The sequence below is a fragment of the Canis lupus genome, chromosome 33 (assembly GCF_003254725.2).
Source record: "Canis lupus dingo isolate Sandy chromosome 33, ASM325472v2, whole genome shotgun sequence".
In the NCBI taxonomy this organism is placed as follows: domain Eukaryota; kingdom Metazoa; phylum Chordata; class Mammalia; order Carnivora; family Canidae; genus Canis; species Canis lupus.
Genome location: NC_064275.1, coordinates 14238877 through 14258682, shown reverse-complemented (window position 1 = coordinate 14258682; position 19806 = coordinate 14238877). Strand labels below are relative to the sequence as shown.

The following is a 19806-nucleotide window of genomic DNA, read 5'->3' as shown; positions in this document are numbered from 1 at the left end:
GATATAAAAGACTTGAGTAACTCTATCAACCAAATTAACTAATGGCATTTAAAGAATATTCTATCCAACAAAAATAGACTATGCATTTGTTTCAAATGCATATCATCATTCACTGAGATAGACTATATTCTGGGCATTAAAGGAAGGCTCAATAAATTTAAAAGGATTCAAGTCATGTTTTTTTACTACAATGGAGTTAAATTAGACATCAATAACGAAAAGAGATCCGGAAATTCTTAAAATACTTGGATACTAAGTAATACACTTCTACATAACCCATGGGCCAAAGAAGAAATCAAACGGAAAGTAGAAATATTTGAAATAAATAAAAACAATATATCAAAATTTGTGGGAGATTTATAAGACCAAATACCTAGTTTAGACAAGAAGAAAGGTCTCATTACTGACCTGCTTTCACTTTGTGAAGCCAAAAAAAGAAAACACACAGATGAAAACACATGATCAGAAAAAATAATATAGATCAGAGGGCAAAATAATGAAACAAAAATATAAAAACAATTGAAAAATTATGTGAATGGTAACTGGTTATTTGAGAAAATCAATAAAATTGATAAATCTCTATCTAGACAAAGTGGGGGGGACAAATTCCCAGTATCAAAGACAGGTTAAATCATTAGACTCTACAGATATTAAAAGGACAATATGGGGATATTTCAAATAACTTTATGCCAAGAAATTTAACTGCTCAGACGAGAGGGATACGGTCCTCAAAAGATGCAAACTACGTCATTCACTCAACAGGAAATAGATAACTTGAATTGTCTTTTCTCTATTAGGAAATTTACATTTGTAGTTAAAAACCTTCCAAATTATCAGTCATCAAGTATATTTGAGTAGAATTCAAATGATATAAACCAGAGGCAAAAAATTCAAATATCTTTAGGAGTAAGTGAATGATGTAGATTAGTTACAGGAAGAAGTAACTGCAAAAAATATAAACTTTATTTTTACTGAACCACAGTATGTATAGAAATGTAACACAATGCACATAATAGTGAGATTTTGAAAATTTCAAGTCAATATATAATTATTATTTCTATGTTTTTATGGCTCTTTTCTAAAACCAGGGACCTGGTTCTTTTTTCCTGCCCTTAGATATTAATATTTTTTGGAATTTTTTATGGCATTGTAGACTTCAAATATTTTACTTTAGCATTGGCATTTAATTTTTTTTTTCATAATGGAAAAACAATTATTGACAGAAGTTGGTACTTCTAAATGTGGATAGAGTTCTTCCTTCTTCTCTCTTCAGGTGGATGGCTCCTCATTGTTCAATTCTGAGAATTAAAATGTTCTCCTCAGAGATGCCCTTCTCCCCATTATTGTTTCTGATTCTTCCATTTTCTTTATTTTATTTTTTCCCTAGTACTTATACTTTATTAAACTGAGACTCATCTTTTCTACACATTTCTAGCTCCATGGGGGCAGTGTCTACCTTGTTTTACCTCTGTTTTCCTCGTAAACCAGTGTCTAAGTTAGTGCCTACACTGTGCTAGGAGCTCAACAAGGAGCTAAAGAAAGAATGAGTAAAATCCACTCAGTCCTGATTAGAGGGCAGGACTACAGCTCCCATTTACATTTTCTTTGGTTAGTGATGACTTGAGACTCAACCAAACTCCTCTTTCAAATGGAGAAGATAACAGAAAGATTTGTTTTTAAATAACTTCTTGGAGGGCAGTTTAGGAATTGAAATTGGACACATACTCTGACCTACTCATGACCTTTTAGAAGTATATCCTATGGAGATTCACCATGCACATGTTTTAAAGCAGCAATTCCTTTCCTAGGCATCTAGCCTCAATAAGTCCTGTAAGTACTCAAACGTGTGGAAATGCATTCTCATTGCAATATTATTTGTAAAAGTGAAAAACAGAACTTGGAAGTAAGCTAAATGTACTTTCAAATTATTTGAATAAATTCTATGTAGTCATCAGTGAGATGCTATGCAGTCATTAAAATTATAGTATGTAACTATACTTAGTTAAAGAAACAAGGAAAATAAGTCCCCAGTATATTAAGTGAAAAAAATTTGAATAATATGTATAAATTTATTTTTTTTGGTAAAAAAAGAAAGAGACAACCCATGTGTGTACATATGGAAAATTGGTCATACTGATTATCTCTGGCGAGTGGAATATCCAAATCCTTTTTTATTTTTATTGTTATAAGGAACACGTATTAACTTTATAATAATTTTTTAAAGTAATAAGGATACTTCCATTTGGAAACAATACTTCTTAATTCCATTTCTTGTAGGGATATATTTAATGTCTCATGTGTTTTGATTAGAAATTTCTTTCAATTTCTTTCAATTTCTTTCAATTTCATTTTTTCATATCAATGAAAAATGAAAGATGTTTTTTTAAGAGTGGATTTTATTTTTCTTTCAACATGTTCTAGAAGATGCTTATGCTTAAAACATTTTTTGTTTGTTTTATCTGAGTATTAAGTATTGTTGGTGAATTTGTGACTTTGTAATTAGGCTCAATTTGCGACCTTGAAATGTTTCATTTTACATTTTACTACTAGGCATGTGTTAAGCAAATCTAAACAACTAATTTTCATGCCATTACATTTGGTGTGCAAGAACCTAAGCTCTGGATGAGAGATAAGCCACCATCCCCCTAACAAACGATTTAGATCGTCGCCCTCCCATACCATGTTGTGCCGTATACGGATTTTGTTTTCTTTAACATCTCCAATAAGAGCCAGGTTATTGAGCTAGGTCACAGTCCAGCTAGTTTATAGATTCTTTCTTTGCACGAATCAATCCAAACAGTCTGATGGGATCATCATGAACATTTTCCTCTATTTCCTGGTTCTCAAGTGGGAAACTGTTTACCAAAGTGGTCTTAGAGAGGCTGACATCCTCTGCATGTAACTGCTCATCTTCATCCTTGTCTAACACATAATTATTCTGTTTCTTGGTCTTCCTGTGCTTCCCCTCACAGTTGTGATCCAGTGAGGCATAAAATACCTGTGCTTCCTCGGATGCCTAAAAAAGAAAGGCATGTTAATTTTTTATTGTTATCTCATTCCTTAACTTTGATGACTTCTGGGAATTTCTAAGTCTGTGAAAAACAAGCAGCTTGTTTTCTGCGCTTTGGCTACCTTGTTTTGCCAAATTTGTCCAGTCGGATGACAGCACAAAACAACAGCTAACTCAAGACTTTTGAGTAGAAAAACACTTCAATGAAATTTTTGCGTATTTTGATTTCTTTCTTGTACACAAAATATACACGAACATTTTGGGTGGACTTTCACAGGCCTCTCCCCCTGCCTTCACCTGATGTAGCTCTTGTGCTGCTTTTAGCAAGTGACAATATTCCGATTTGTTAAGCTGGGCACAAGCACGATAGGAAGGAAGGCAATGAATATCAAAATCTACCTTATATACATTTAATAACTGGTCATTTGATGGTACACACAAAAGTCCCCAATTTTTCTACATTTTTGAGATTCGGGAGTATCAACTATAAAGATTCAGATGACAGTATCCATTTATGTGACCAGCATCTGGCAAGAATTCTATTTTCCATCTCCCTCCCATGATTTCCTTCTCGCCTGCCTGTCTGCAGGTTCCCTCTGAGCTCATAACGGGTTGGCCTGTAGATCTTCATTTGCACCCAGGAGGGAGGGTGTGCTGGGCCTTGGCCTAGAGCCGAGTCAATACTAGAATAAGGACAGGAGACGAAGGAAGCCTGGGGAACCAGTAGGCTTGAAGGCAACACTTTGAATTTGGTGTGGGAAAGCCTCGCCTTGAATCCTGGCTCTGTAACGTACTTATCGTGGGACCTTGGGCGATTTTGAAAAATGACTTTGAGCCTCAATCTTCTCACTTATCAGTTGAGGGTACCTATCTTCCAATGTTAGGAATAAGTAGAGATAATATAGGTGGAAGCTATAATCATTGCCCAAAGATAAATTGGGGGATTATAGTTATTAGAAGTTGTAGGCTAAAACTTTACGACAGCCATTGAATAAACCAAAGGATTCACCCTTAAGAGCAGGCCCCAATTATATCAATTTGTGGGGGGCATGGACTAGAGAAGCAACAATGAGGTTAACAGAACTTCTAATGCATCAGTAAGCATCTCCCTGTTGCCCTCGTTTGCATGCTAAGAGTTACCTGTCTTAATATTTGCTACCAGGTGGAAGAGATGGTCCTATTTACAACCTCTCTGGTGTCTTGTCTTTATTTTCCCTAAAATAATCATTTTGGGGAAATTGCAATAGCTGCCTCACCGGTATCCTTGTTCCACTCTCTTCCCTTTGCCAATTAGCCTGGCTGTGGTCTTCAGAGTATCTTCCTAAGCCACAACTTGGATAGTTTTACCATCCTGTCTGCAAAAATTTAGCCTATAAAATCTGAGTTTCATATTCTGACATCTAAGGTCACCTTTTTTATTTTGATCCTGCTACTCCCACTTCCCCGGCCCCCTAAAGTGTATTCGAGGCAAGCGGGACAATTCACTGCTTCCCCCACACACCATCTACTTCTGCCTGCTTTGCCTTTGCCCAGACACACAGAGAAGGAGATTCAAAAATAACTAGAAGGCACTCAGTGATACAAAGGGATGGATATCTTTTTTGTCTGTCCAGCACTTTGTTCCCTTTTTTCTTTGATAAATTCTCCTTTTTATTTTGGGAAATCCTTCTGCTCTGAGTCCTGGAGAGGCTGCCAATTACAGTCCTGTACCCCAAGCCTAGCACAGAACTAAACATGTGACTCAGGCTAGAACCAACCATACCACCCATTTCCTTGGCAAAACAAGTTGGTCCAGGAATGGACATGTGAAGGATGCCTGGGTGGCACAGTGGTTGAGCATCTGCCTTTGGCTCAGGGTATGATCCCAGGGTCCTGGGATCGAGTCCCTCTTCGGCTCCCTGCAGGGAGCCTGCCTCTCCCTCTGCCTATGTCTCTGCCTCTCTCTCTGTGTCTCTCATGAATAAATAAATAAAATCTCTTTTAAAAAAAAGAATGGACATGTGACTTAAGCAGAGCCAATTATGTGGCATCTTTGGAATTGATGTACAGATGTAGGAAAATGTGTTTTTCCTTGGCACTGGGAGGAAGAAAATCTGGGTCCATTCATGGCTTGCCCAGCCTCCACAGAAGGGTCTGTTGGTAATAGAAGAGAAGGAATTCATTAAGCAGGAGAAGCAGGGAGGAGAAATGGAGAGAGCCCTCATATTCAGTCATCTCAAAAACAAAATACACCCTTCCATCTCCCAGTTATAGGAGGCAATAATTTCCCTTTTTTGCTAACGTGGTTTGAATCTGGTTTCTCTAATTATAACTATAAGCAATTCAGATAACATATGTTTGGTCAACAGTTGGTCGACTTTATCAAGTGCTTCAGAATTCAAAGAATGTAAATTCTGAGAAAGTATCACAGATTGTACATAAAGAGTCCCTTGTGACCTCCAGAGCGTGGTTTCCTTTGAATGTATGGGGTGGAAAAAATATTGCCAGTAGTAAAAGAATGTGTATCTATGGAAACAGTAGAGGAAAGTAAGAATCGCTTTAGGAATTAGGGAGAAATACAGGTAGAAGGCGAATTTTGTTGTTTTGTTTGTTTTTATTTTTATATATCCGGGTGATTTGTGCATATTGTTAGGTAGATAGTGATGGTTCTTTAAAGAAAAAATGGAAAATTGAGACAAAGGAAATAATTGAAGGTACAAGACCTTGAAAGAAATAGAAGAAATGATGAAAAGCATAAGTAGGGTATTGGCTTTGGAAAGGAGAGCGGATACTTCGGACATAGGAGGAAAAGGCAAGATCAGTGGGAGCTGTGACATCGAGGGGAGCAAGCTCACACTGGTGTCCCTCATGTGTATTACAATATAGGAATTTTGTGGACTCATTTTATTATTAGGTTTCCTGATGACGTCTTGCTAGTTAATGGTAGATGTTGAAATTATAATTTCTGAACTGTACACACCATTTTTAAAGGGCAAGAAGCTTATTTCTTTTTCCAAGAAACAGACACTTTATCCATAAAGCTTTCTGCATAATATTGTAGACTACTTTTGTAATTGGCCAAAGTAAGTATTGTAGCAGCAAACCGGGTAGTGGTTTTCATGATAATGATCATTCTAATAAAATGGAATTGAGCAAATATAAAGAAATTACGTTTAATTTGTGGAACTAAATTTGTGAGAAGGATATAATAGAATAAAGGCTAATCTCCTTAGAAGTGTCTTTAAATACATAATTTATAAAATAACAGGCTTTTAAAGACATTTAAAGCTTTGCATAATTTCCACTTGAGTAAAAACCAGATGTACCACAATTCATATGTACTAAATAGTAACTTTTATTATCAATTTTAAGTTCCTTTACAATTAAGGTGCGGTGCATCTCTACATTTTAGATGGTGTGGTTATATTTTAACTTTCTCTAAGAAGTTTTCTTTTTATTGTCATGGATTTAGCAGGTCATATGAGAACATGCAGGTTTATATATCTTTTATCTAAAAAAAATTTTAGCACTAATTGAACAGCAGGTGACAGATTTGTGCATCAGAAAGTGACTTCATATTCTGCTTAAACCTTACCACATCTTGGTTTCTTAAAAACTTCAAGAATTCTGATTTTTTGGTGGACTCATATAAAGGAAAAGAGAAAAATTCTATCTTAATGGAACTTTTCAAGATGTGACCCATCTTAGGGAGGAAAATATTTTTTGTAAGACAGAACTAAGTTTAGCTTCTCTTTCTACTTAGTACTTGAGTGCATTAGGGCAAGTTTTTCATCCTTCTCAGGCCTCTGTCAAATGGAAGAAATAATGCTGTTTCCTTCATAAAACTCTAAGACGATAATACATGTAAAGCAATACGACAAGTCCTGACACAAACGACTGCAGAGGAAATGCTGGCTGGCCCTGTGACTATTTTGAGGGGTAGCAAGAGAACACGTAATTGAAGGGACAAGATCTTTTAACTGAAATGTATAACATTTCAGGAGCATGTAGACAAAGAATTGTGCACGGCTTCTGATGATGTCAGTGCTATGTCTGAGGATGTTGAACTGATTTTGGTAGGAAAAGGAAAAACTATTTCTTCTTGGGTTTTTATATGTTTCCACTTACATTTATATCCTATTTAACCCTACACGAGTCATGTGAAAATCTCTTGCCATTAACCCACAGCCATAGAGCTGTGTTAAAATTTACACTCATTTGCCTTATAAAATAAAAGTATGCTCTTTTATATCCAGCTAATTTATCTTTTAACTGAAGCATTTTCTCTTTCGCCCACCCCACTCTCTCCTATTCTCTCTCTGTCTCTCTCTCTCTCTCTCCTCCATTTCTATCACTCTCTCTCATTCTGTAAGGCACAACTTTCTCTTTCTCTCCTTCCCTCTCCCCTCCTCCCCCTGTCCCCATAAATTCCTAGCATCTAGGTCTTATGAGCATTATATACATGTCACCTTTTACGTTTATTTTTGTGAGCTACATAATTTTTTCAACCTGAAAGAAAAAAGCTTAATTGGTTAATAATAGAATCCAGTTGTTTCCTTCAGTCTATTGCCTTTGTAATGGTACACAATTTTGACTTTTTGAGTGTGGCAAACTGTACTGTTTATTTGCCTTTGAGGTTCCCTTTAGAGCTCAGGTCCCAGAACTTGACAGTATTTGGCCTGTAAAATCACAGGCTTCAAATGTGAATCAGAATGTGCTGCTCTTATATTCTTGAAACATGCAGCTGTGCTGTGATCTAGGCTGAGCTTGACCCCTAATACAGACAATAAAACTCACCTGTGTAGGCAGGGTGGCTCCTTGCAGTTCATTTGTACATCTCTCTGGTCGGGCTTTCATTTGTTCATAGCAATTTTCATCCACTGGTTCTTTGAGATGAAAAGATCATGATTTACAATGGAAAAATGAAAAATGCTGGCACAAATAAAAATACATGACCCCCAAAACACAGCTGTAAATATGAAGCCCCCAAGGATCTTTCACCTTGTATTTTTTGTGGAGATGCAAAAAAAAAAAAAAAGGATGCACAAACCATTTTATGCATATCAGAATGTGAAGAAGTCATTTGACCCACAGCATCACTTGGGATAAAGACTAGATCATATTAGTTTATGCCATTGCAGGATATGACAGGCTCATCTCAAGCTTCCATTGGCTGTTATGGAGATCCCATGTGTTCTTTTCTATTTGGGTATAATTACAAGTGATGCAGGGGGCCATGGCATAGTGTGCATGCACTGATGATTGCAATTTGGTCATTTTTTCCCATGAGTAAGAAATTTTATTCAGAGGTATATAAACACTTATGTCCTATTTTTGAAAAAGAATGTTTAGATTATATTTTTTGTCCCAGAAATCAGTGATAACACAGCCAGGCTGTTTTGAGGGTCTAGAGCTCTGTAATGCTGATCCTAATTAGAGTTTTTGTGCAATGTCTGATACCCAGAAGACAAGCAGACATTTCATCCCATAGGGACATGCTTATTATATCATCCTTCCCTTCCCTCCACCTCCCCTCGCCCCAGATATGCCTGTTTGAAAGGGAGAAGAAAGAGAGAAAGTGACTTGTAGGATGGCCAGTCCACTTGGCAGAAATGTGGATTGCACTAACTTGATCCCATAGAAAAAAGACATATTTACTGCAATGCAAGTTATCTTATAATCAATCATTCAACCTTTCTGAAAAGCAACACAGAGGAGTGATGTTTCTTGAAGCATCATCCATGGGAAACATGCATTAGATTCACCTAGAGATTTGTCAACTAGCAAATTCCTAAATCCTATTCCTAAAAACTACTAAATCAAAATCTGTGGGGTGGCACCTGTGCTGCCTTAGATATGGAAATTGCAGATATGGTGCACATTGCACCACCAGAGTAGGTAAGAATTAAACTCTCAAATATTACAGGTGGATATGAGGATTCTACAACGTGGATCAGAAGAGCAAGTTATTTTTAATTGGTTAGTCTTAAGAAATAGTTTTGATTTCTCAGAGTATACAGATCAGAAGACACTTTACAAAGAAAGGAAAGACAAAGATTTAAATACATTTTTAAAATTAAATAAAATTTGAATCCTTTAATGGTTTCACATTCCTCATTTTAGGAGAATTGCATATACAGAGATTTAGATAGTTTGGATTTGATATACAAAGATTCAGATAATTAGTTCATTCCTAGAAATTTCTGTTAACCCCCAATTCATGAATTAAGTGACATGCTTGCAGGGCAAGGATGGGGTTAAATGCTAGTAGTTAAAAAAATAATAATAATAAATAAATAAATGCTAGCAGTTACCCTCACAGCTTATCTCATCAGAGCTCTGGGATCAGGTCATGGAATTTAGTGGCATTTTGTTTTGGGGTGGTTGGAATGTTTCAAATAATAAGGGATGCTGGGAATTGAAAAGTACTTGTTACCTAAGAACAAAAAATGTATAGCCTAGTCAGTGTGATTTAGCTCTTCTCTTTCCCCACTTGCCATCAATGTAGCCCTAGATTCTCTACTTAACATGAGCAGCTAAAACCAGAGAAACCAGTGAACATGCTTGTTGTTCCAGATTATTCACTGTAGATTTGCTTTTATAGACAGAACACAAAGCTCTGTTTCCCTGAGCCATTTTCTGTCCTAGAAATAGCTTTATTTCATAGAATTGTGTATGTCAAAATTCAAGATAATAGTCTTCCTGTATTCACATTTCTACTATAGTAAGATGAAGAGAATATAGAAAAACAGGATATTGTAACACAATTGATATATGCAGCTTTAGAAATATATACTAAATAATATGGTAAACATTATTGAATCTATGGTTACCATTGGGGTATTTAAATGTGATTGCAACCAAAAATAAGCCACCTCAAATGCTGTGGAAAGGAAGGGAGGGATATTAATTTATAAATAAACACAATTTCTAGAAAAATAAAACTTACCTGGGACCATGTCATCTAAGTTACCATAAATTGGTGTGTCTTCAACATAATACTCCTCCTCCCTATAATAATGAAAAGCAATTGATCTTGTTAGAACCCAGTTTACACATAGCTCTTAATTCCTCAGCTAAATTCTATATATGATAGCATCTTCTTGTTTAACCCTCGCCAACCAAGGTAGATATGTGTGAGTGATTGGATGCAATGAATGTGCATGAATGCCTATATGCACGTGTGTGTATATATTTTTGACCTTTCAGGAAATAATAATAGAAAATGCTTACTCAGCACTTATGTTTGTCAGATGCATTTTATATATTCATTTATTCCATTCTAACAACAATCCAACCAGACAGGCACCATTGCATCCCATTTTATAGATAAGTCATTTAAGGCACAGAAAAGTCATATAATCTGAAGGTCAGAAGACTAGTAAGTGGCAGAGCTGGGACTAGAACCTAGGTTATCTGTGCTCTTAACTGTACGTTGCACTGCCAGTTTACTTGCCCTGTGTATCACTCTGAATAATCCCCTAAAGCTAAGTTTGCTAAGTAAATACTAATTGAGAATGATGCTTAAAAAAATAAGAGGCCAAAGAAATACTGTAGACTCAGCTTGACTGATACAGTAAAATGATTGATCATCTATTACATCCATGTGGTGTGCTAAATATTTTTTATATATTATCCCAAAGTCCTGGGGAAATTCTGCAAAAATATTATTTCCCATTTTATAGATGGGAAGTCTGAGAGTCAGAAAAATAGATTAACATATTTTCCCTAGCCTTATGTGTAATGTCAGCAATAAGTACCAATTCTGAAAGCTTTTCTTTATGCCAGTGCTCACTCAGCCCTCAGAACAACTTTGAGATCCACCCTCCTCCCCCACCCCCTGTTTTTTTTTAAATCCCTACTGTGTATATAAGGAATTTGCAACTCCAAGAGTTAAATTGTCCGAAGACAAAGATAGTAACTAGCAGTGTTAGGATTGTAATGCTAGTCTGGTCCAAAAGCCCTGAATACTATTTGCTCTTGATGTTTGATTAAATTTCCTTACAGCTTCATCTGAGAAATCCTTTTAGGATTAGCCTAGACATCCTATCATTGTCACCAGACAACGACAATGGCCCTGGTGACCAGCTTTCACAATGACAGGCCGGGAACAGAGGAACATATCAGGCTGCGAGAGTGGCATTTCATAAAATAGTAGCAACTGCTTTAACTTTGAGATTACATATCATCAAGAACTGGAGGGAATTGCATGAAAAGAAAAAAGAACACTTATCTCAAGGCATAACACCTATTTTACTCCCTATGCTTCTGAAAGAAGACACAGTATATGTAAATAGTAAGTAGGTGTCTTTAAAAAAAAAACAGATCAAATGATACTTGTATGAAATGGCTTGAAAAGTCCAGATGCTGGCATGTATATCTCTCATCTGATAACAAAGGAACTCATCTGTAACCTTTCTTTCCATCAGTAATTCAATACAGCTTAATATTGGGATATGGAGTAGTCCCTGTTCATGGTTTTTCACCGGCTGCACAGAGAATATAATAGCAAAAGGTGAAGAATTTTTAATAAGACAATCCATCCATTTTCCTAGCTCACACAGATAGCAGATACAACCTGCAAATGATAAATCATGTCCAAAAAATGAATATCATTTCATTCCCTATGAATGAAAATAAGATGTGATTTATAATGCAGTGCCCTGTGTCTGCAGGCAGGTCTCAAATGATTAATCATCCCGAATAAACCATTATAAAGGAACAGTTGCCTAACCAACAAATTAAAAAACATATTTTTACTTAGCAATGCCAAATAGCTCCAGCCTATTTCAAATATCTAATAAACTTTAAGCACAAATGTTTGGTAGTGTTTTATGTGGAAGATCAATTACTATTACAAATAGATTAATAAATAAGCCCATATCCCAGAGGCCAGTGCAGCGCTCTGAACATGGCCTTCTGACCAATAAGCACATTTATTGATACTCCAAAATTTAAAATAATATTGATTGTATTTTTTGCTAGGGTCCAACTTTTTCTACTTTCATGTATTTTTTCTTAGTCCCTATTTTTAAAGTTTTAATATCATCATTATTTTTATTGTTAAGTCCTCTTAGAAAAATGCTTAAATACTGTATTATCCAGGCAGATTAAATAAGTAAATTAAAAAAAAGTAAATTCAATTTTTAAAAAATCATTACTTCTATCTAAATGACTCTGGACATAAATTCTCTGAGTTTCAATTTCCTCATTTATAAAACAAATTTATTAAACTATTTAATCACTATTGTTCTTTTCAGCTCTGAAATTCTATGATATAATTGTAGGGTTACAATACCCAAAGAAAAATTAAAGATATTTCTGTAAAACTAAATAAAGCTATTTTAAGGGGCTGGGAAATAGATTGAGGAAAGAGAAAACTTAGGGGTCTATCAGAAATTGGTTTGATAAGTGTTACCTTGATTTGCTTAATAGGTGTTTAAATTGGCAGATATATGCTTGGGCTCCATTCATGTATAAATGTTATACATTTAAACACATTTAAATGTTATTTAAAGCCATAAGAAAAGGTAAAACTACTTTATAGAATTAGAGTATAGATAGAGAAGAGGTTCATTAGATGAGCCCTGGTACTCTAATGTCAAAGGTTCAGGAACCAGCAAAGGACAAAGAGTCACTGGTGAGGAAGAAAACTATAGATGAGAGGACCTGGCCTGGAGAAGTGTTTCAAGAAGTAGAGAGTGTCAATATGTCAAACTCTACAGATGGACTACATACAAAGACACTAAGATTTGGCCATGGGGATTTCATTGGTGACCTTGATGAGGACTGAGCTGGTAATTATTGAAAGCAAAAAAACTGAATAGAGTAGGTTAAAGAAAAAGAGAAAAGTCAGCTGATATGGACAGAATGTAGATGGAACTTTCATGTTTTGCTGTAAAGCATACAGAGCAATGGAGAGGTAACTGTAGGCAATCTAGTACCAAGAGAGCTCTCCTCCCTCCCTCCCTCCCTCCCTCCCTCCCTCCCTCCCTCCCTCCCTCCCTCCCTCCTTCCTTCCTTCCTTCCTTCCTTCCTTCCTTCCTTCCTTCCTTCCTTCCTTCCCTCCTTCCTTCCTTCCTTCCTTTTATGAAACAATACTGTTATATACCAACGAGAATAATACAAAAGGGATAGAAAAAGCAATGATTCAGGAGAGAAAAAGGAAGGTTGCTGGAGGGACACATTCTTGAGTGCACGCTCACTGAATTTTTGCTTTCTTAGGCAGGGACCATGCCATGGGTGTAGGTATCTTGAACTTGAGGTAAGAGGACTAAATATAGACCCCTGGTCCTGGGGAAGGGTATGAACCTTGGTACTGGCTTGGATGGTTGGAGACTAAGAAGTGAATCCAGTGGCATTCCCTGTGAGGGAGATGATTAATGTACTCTCAGAGCTATGGTATCTAATGCTAAACTTTTATTCTCTTGATTAGTGCTCCAATTTTTTTCTAATATATCCACTTCTTTGTGATGTCAATTAAACACAAGGTACTTATATTGCCAGTGCTTTGGAGCACTTAAAAAAAGGGGGGGGGGGTCTTTTGCCAAAGCTTTGGGGAAGGGAAACTGGAAAGGTCAGCCAGCATGAAGAATTCTAATGATATGGGGAAAGACATGTAGAGCAGTGACACAGAGATAGGGGTGACAAAAAAGACAATTCAGAATAAGGTTTTTGAAACCTATCTGTACTTCTCAAGGATTTTTAAGAAGGCATACTTGAAGGGACTGGGCTTCTTGCAGTCACGTAGGGGTGGAGGTTGGCTTATGGTTATTTGTACATTAAAACAAGTAAACAGAAGGCTGGAAATCTTGGAGTTATTTTGGTTACAAGCATGGCAGTGATCACAATAAAGGCCTTATCCGCACAACCACTTGCAAGTCTCAGATGTCTAGGAAGGCTCCCAGTTCTCTCATCATAAATGTCCTCAACCTTGAGAATGGGTGAGGAGGACAGCTAAGACCAAAAGACAAGTTCAGGGCTAGGTTAGTGTGTTTAGTAAAGAGGGGAAGTGAAAGGAGTTTGTGGAGTCCCAGAAATCTAATAAATCACCTTGAGGTAGGAGAATGGCTGAGACGAGATATGTTTCATCAGAAAAGCACTTTTCAGTACCACCCAGGAGCAGACCATGCAAATGCTGCTGGGAATCTTTCCTGAGGTTTTTGAGAGAGACTCTGAAACTGAGGAGTCATGATAAATTTCAAGTAGTTGTAAACCTGAACTGATTTTCTAAATTAGAGGATAAATGTAAAGCAAATGGGCTGGAATTTTCTTAGACCTTAATTTTCATCTGATAAAGCAGTATTTTTTTCAATCACCTATGCTTTATAAGGAAAGTTATTACCTTATAATGTGTATTTTTTAGATGATAGAACTGAAGTTCATCGATGCTTATTTTGCTAAGACTACACAAGCCTCGTAATCACAAGAGTCTGATTAAAATCCAGAATTGTCTAGATCTTAAATCTATGATATTCTCACTGTATTAGCCTCCTAACACAGATCAAAAGACCAGGATTGTGTAGAATGAGGTTTTAAAGGAAAAATAAAGTGGCCCCGGGTAAATACCAGGAAGTGTATACCTGAGTTTCTGTTACATATAGATGCTACATTGTTCTTAAAGTGATCACAATTTTTGACCTACTAGTGCAGGAAGGGCAAGGATTTAGGGAAGCAGGAAGATAAGATCAGAGAAACAAAGTTCTTTCCCCTCTAGCATGGCTTCCTACCCAAACCAATGTTGAATGGGGCAGAGACAGGGTGCAATGGGGAGCCTTAGCCTCAAACCACCTAAGAACTGAGAAGCATCTCCAATTTTTTTTCTTCTACCTAAGAAATATAGCCTTTATTTCCACTTGCTGTTTTAATGTTGAAGTTTTAATGGCTGGAAATAGTTTTACATTTGTTTGTTTCCTGAAGCCTCCATGTCCTTCCTATAAAGGTGATTTGGGCTCCTAAACTACATAATCAGAAATCGACAAGCTGTGAAGTACATACATAATTAACATGCCCGCCACTTATTATAGATAAAATCTGCATTGTGTATTCAAATTATGCCTAAATTGAGATTTATTACAATAGATAATAGATTATTAAATCCACAAGGGACAATCTGCATTTTTCCATCTTTGCAACTCTTGTCTAGCACAACTCCTATTTGTTGAACAAATATTTATTGAATAAATGAATGAATGAGTGTTATAAAAGAACCAACCTCTTTTTCACACTTGCCTTATGGGTAAGAGACTGATTACTTTGAGGTGGGTATTTTACCAATTTTTCATTCTAACTCTTACCATCTCAATCCAAGAGTACCAACCCAGTCTTTAGCAGAATGATCAAATCACTAGACTTTCTATCACATTGCATCTTAATTGCCTTTCAAATGACAAGTGTCAAATCAATTGTCCAAGAGATTAACTTCCACGTGGAAAATCCATATAGGGTTTTCTTTGTCATGATGTTTGTTGTAACCAACTCTGCAAATACTCTTGATATGAGATAATGCACTGAAAATTATCTCCTGTTATAGAATCCCATGTTAAATCATAAAAATAAAGATTTTCTTTTTTGTGTGAATCTGCCTACAGCCTACATTCTGCATCTGTCAGAGATATTTCCACATGGAGAAAAATTCTAAAAAGACCATTTAGAGGCTAACAGCTTATAATCTTACCTACCCAGTGAGAAAGCTCTGTGTTTGTGAAAGACCTTTCTGCTTTTCAGTCTACCATTTCAGAAAGGTCTTGAAGAGTCCTGTAGGAAATTCTCTATATTTAGATGTTTTTTTATCCTAAAGGAGAAATCTCCAATTTAATAACACATTTGGGTCAGAATATACTGTACAAGAAAATGAAAATTCTTTGCTATGATTTACACCTGAAACCCATTGGAAAAAAAAAGAATCATACAAATTTCTTTGCAATTAAGCCAACAGGTATTAAAGAGAATCCATTATATCTGTAACCATATATTATTTTAGGATTAATGTATCACATTTCCCCCATTGATTGACATTACTCTTAAAAACAGCACACCACAGAGCACTTTTATCTAAGTATATATGTCTTAAATTTTATTAGATAGTGCCAGATTTCTTCTCCAGCTTGGTTTCTTAAGAGCCCCACAATTCCATATATAATTAGACTGCATTCTTACAATTTGGGCTAAATCCATCTGAAATTGTCAGGAATTCTGTAGATACCAGATTAGGATCTCATTTTGTCCCTTAGCCAGTTCTCTTATTGACAAAGGATAAGTAAGTAACTAAGGAAGATAATAACATAGCTTTTGATCTTCAGATAGGAGTAAAAGTGAGTAAAATTCATTTTATTTTATTTTTACCCAAATATGACATTGCTGAGCCAAACCTATAAGCAATATAGAATCTGTTACTTCCCCTTATTAGTTGGGAGTCATATAACTTATTTTCTACTTACCTGGGAATATAGTCTTCAGAGTAACTGTACATTTTATCTGAAAGATATTAAAAACAGACACATTAAAAGAAATTTTGACATACATTTGTTAAATCTTCTAGAGAATTGTGAAGTTGGTGAGGGTAGCTTAGCCTCAGTGTCAGTTCATATCTTAAATCAAGACACTTGGCCACCACAACCAAGGTCCTCTGCTTTGGGCCAATTGTATATATTCTTTCTTGGTAATTTGAGACGGAAATACAGCGCAGCTTGGAGGTAATGTAGGACCCAGATGTGTTGCCATTTTATGCAAGGGAAACAGCAAACTATGAACATGGGGACCTCTACCCCTGCCTTTCCTGTGGGGCAGCCCATCATGAGTGGACCATACTGTCCTTTCTGCCTTCACATTTCATGAAACACCTCTGCCTCCTTCTGACAAATTTCCGTCTTTGCCCTTGTTGATTTGAATAAGCTTTTCTTCCTTACCCAAAACAAGCAAATGAAAACAATGACACACACACACACACACACACACACACAAAACCTAGAAGACTTATTTATTTATTTTTGAAGTGTCTGTTAACACTTCATGTTATGTGAACAGCAACATAAAAATTATGTTCAGGAAGTTTCTCTGGTTGTGATTCTATCTCATCCACATGGTGCAAATAGAAGGAGAAAGAAGATTATAGGGAGAAGAGATCAGGAAAAAGCTGGGAATACAGTCTAAAGTAATCAAAACATAGAGTGACTTTTAGAAGAAACAGTATACTGGTCTGCAGTAACAATACTGACCAGAGATCTGAGGTAAGATCATAAAACCATGAAAAAAATTCCGAACCTGGGAGCCTGGGTTGCTCAGTGGACTAAGTGTCTGCCTTAGGCTCAGGTCTCAGGGTCCTGGGACAGAGCCCCATGTCAGGCTCCTGCTTAGCCAGGGACTTGCTTCTCCCTCTCCTCCTTGTTCATGCTTTCTCTCTCTCTCTCACTCTGTCTCTCTCAAATAAATAAAATCTTAAAAAAAAAAATTTCGTGCCAAGTCTCAGAAAGTAACCCACTGTTGAACCTTGAAGGTGGTGGTTCAAAGGCAAATAAAAGAAAATATTCTTGCTTCAAATTAAATATATGTATTCAAACTTGAAAAATTATTTTTAAGAATTTTTTGGTGAAAAGTAATAGATTCATAATGAATTATTGAGGGAAATTTAGAAATTAAATTTAGTTTTAATAAGATCAATGAAGAAGTCTTTATTATCTGTTCATCAATAAATGTTCTTAGATATTGAATGGATATGTATACTATGACATTTATTATATTTTGACTGGGTATCAGTCAACGTGGCATTGAATAGAAAAATTTTGCAAAAGCTATTTCTATAAAAATGAGGCCCATTATTATCTAAGTCTCTGGAAATAAGACAGAGAAAATAGTAACCAAAGGATGATCTTCCAGTTTTAACATATAAAAAATACCGTGTTTAGCAAAAATATTTCAAATGACTGAATAAGTCACCAAACAACTAGAAAGATTATATTTAGTTAGATTTATATGTGATGAAGTTGAAGTATTCTCCAGAAGGGTCATTAAATGTTAGAGAAACAGTATTGGAACAAACTATTAAAATCATCATATTGGAGGATAAAATGGACATGTCCCATGTCAGTGTATTTGGAAGAATTAAAAAATATATATAAGAATTTAGTGAAACCTTAGCCTGATGTATTATGGGAAAAATTCAGGATGAGAGATGAAAAGACTTTGGATTTGGTTAGCAGCTCTTCATGCATTTGCCATGTGACAATATGCAAAGTAAACTCTGATTCTCACTTTATCCATAAAATAGAGATAATAATGCCTGTAGCATATGCAAAGATGGGGAAGATAAATGAGATAATTTTTGTTAAAAACATTTTAGAAAACGACAAGATTGATTTCAATATTATACCTTCTAAATCCAATCATATTGTCAGTCACAACTTAATTGTGCTGATTTGAATAGTCTCTTCATTAAATGGATTAGCTGAAAACAAGCTGATATAATTAAAATGCTATTTACAAGATTTATAAATAAAGCTTGATTTGTAATGAAATGACCAAATCTCCCTTCTGGCAAGAGGATTGTCACCAAATGAGTGTGAAAAGAAAAGATAAAAATTAAACAGAGAATTTGAAAACAAAAATAATGACATGACTTAGAATAAGAAAAAATAGGCACAGAGTCAAATATTTCCCCACACAGACTAATATTTTTAAAAGATAGTATGGATTTTCCAGTGAGAAGTGCTTGGAGTATGAATGTTGGTGCCTGGAAGGTATGTGTATGTGTAAAAGGATAGCTTTATGGAAAGAAAATGTTGTTGGATATATTATCAGTAAAGAGAAGCAAAACAAGGTTTGGACCAAAAAGCTTTGTGGGAGGAAAAGGAAGCAGAAGCAACTCTATGAAGGATATGATAAAATGATGTGATGCTTATCTGGAAGGAAAAGAAACAAACAATGTAAGGAAGAAAATAAGTATTGGGAAAATGACATTGTCCATCCAGACTAATCATACATTTTTTAAAACATTTATTTATTTATTCATGAGAGACACACAGAGAGAAGCAGAGACATAGGCAGAGAGAGAAGCAGGCTCCCTGCAGGGAGCCCGATGTGGGGCTTGATCCCAAGACCTCAAGATCACACCCTGAGCCAAAGGCAGACATTCAACTGCTGAGGCACCCAGGTGCCCCTCAAACCAAGCATATTGAAGAAGCACCCTGAAAGGATCTTGAAAAGAGTTCAAGGTCCTCTTACAATTTAAATGTGTCATCTGAAGCTGGATGATGTGTACTCCTGTGGTTTTAGTAATTTCTTTCTCATAGTAAGATGTGTGGTAGCATACGATTTCTTTAAATGGGGGAGTGCTAATCAAAAGTTTTCAACGTTGGAGCCAAGGAGAATGGTCAGCCAGGCTCAGGCTCCTGAAGACTGCTCTGTCAAGAAGGCTTATAAGCTTATTTAAAATAAATGGCATGAAAAAAACAAAAACAAACAAACAAACAAACAATAAAATAAAATGGCATGACTTAAAAGCTGGCTAATGATCTCAGTGATATTTAGCAAAATAAAAAGCAGTTTTTATATTGCTATGAAGCAGTTATGTTTGCAAGATTCTGTGTTGAGAAGAGCTGGGTGAGTTTTCACAATCCTCCCTGTGATTCAGACACAGATGCCTTGCGGTCAGGTTCATGGTTGAGAGCGTGTAAGCAAACATTTCCTTTTATGTTTTCTCCTTTATAGTGTTTACCCTTCCGTGTGCAATACATAACAACAAGAAACAACAGCACATGGCTTAAACTCCATAATAACATTTTTGGATACATTCTTCATGTGAAAATGTGAAAAAGGTGCCA

The 19806-nt window shown here is 36.0% G+C and overlaps 1 protein-coding gene across 1 annotated transcript in view; it reads right to left on the bottom strand.

The window, feature by feature from the left end:
• Nucleotides 1-339: 339 nt before the first annotated feature.
• LOC112678847 (T-cell receptor-associated transmembrane adapter 1) overlaps nt 340-19806 on the bottom strand; it is a 36750-nt gene continuing 17283 nt past the window's right edge. The window contains exons 3-6 of the mRNA XM_025478212.3: nt 16429-16465; nt 9939-10000; nt 7787-7875; nt 340-3016 (exon numbers count right to left, since the gene is read on the bottom strand). Coding sequence (XP_025333997.1) covers nt 2759-3016; nt 7787-7875; nt 9939-10000; nt 16429-16465 — 446 coding nt within the window. The 3' untranslated portion in view covers nt 340-2758. The remainder of the gene's footprint in view (nt 3017-7786; nt 7876-9938; nt 10001-16428; nt 16466-19806) is intronic.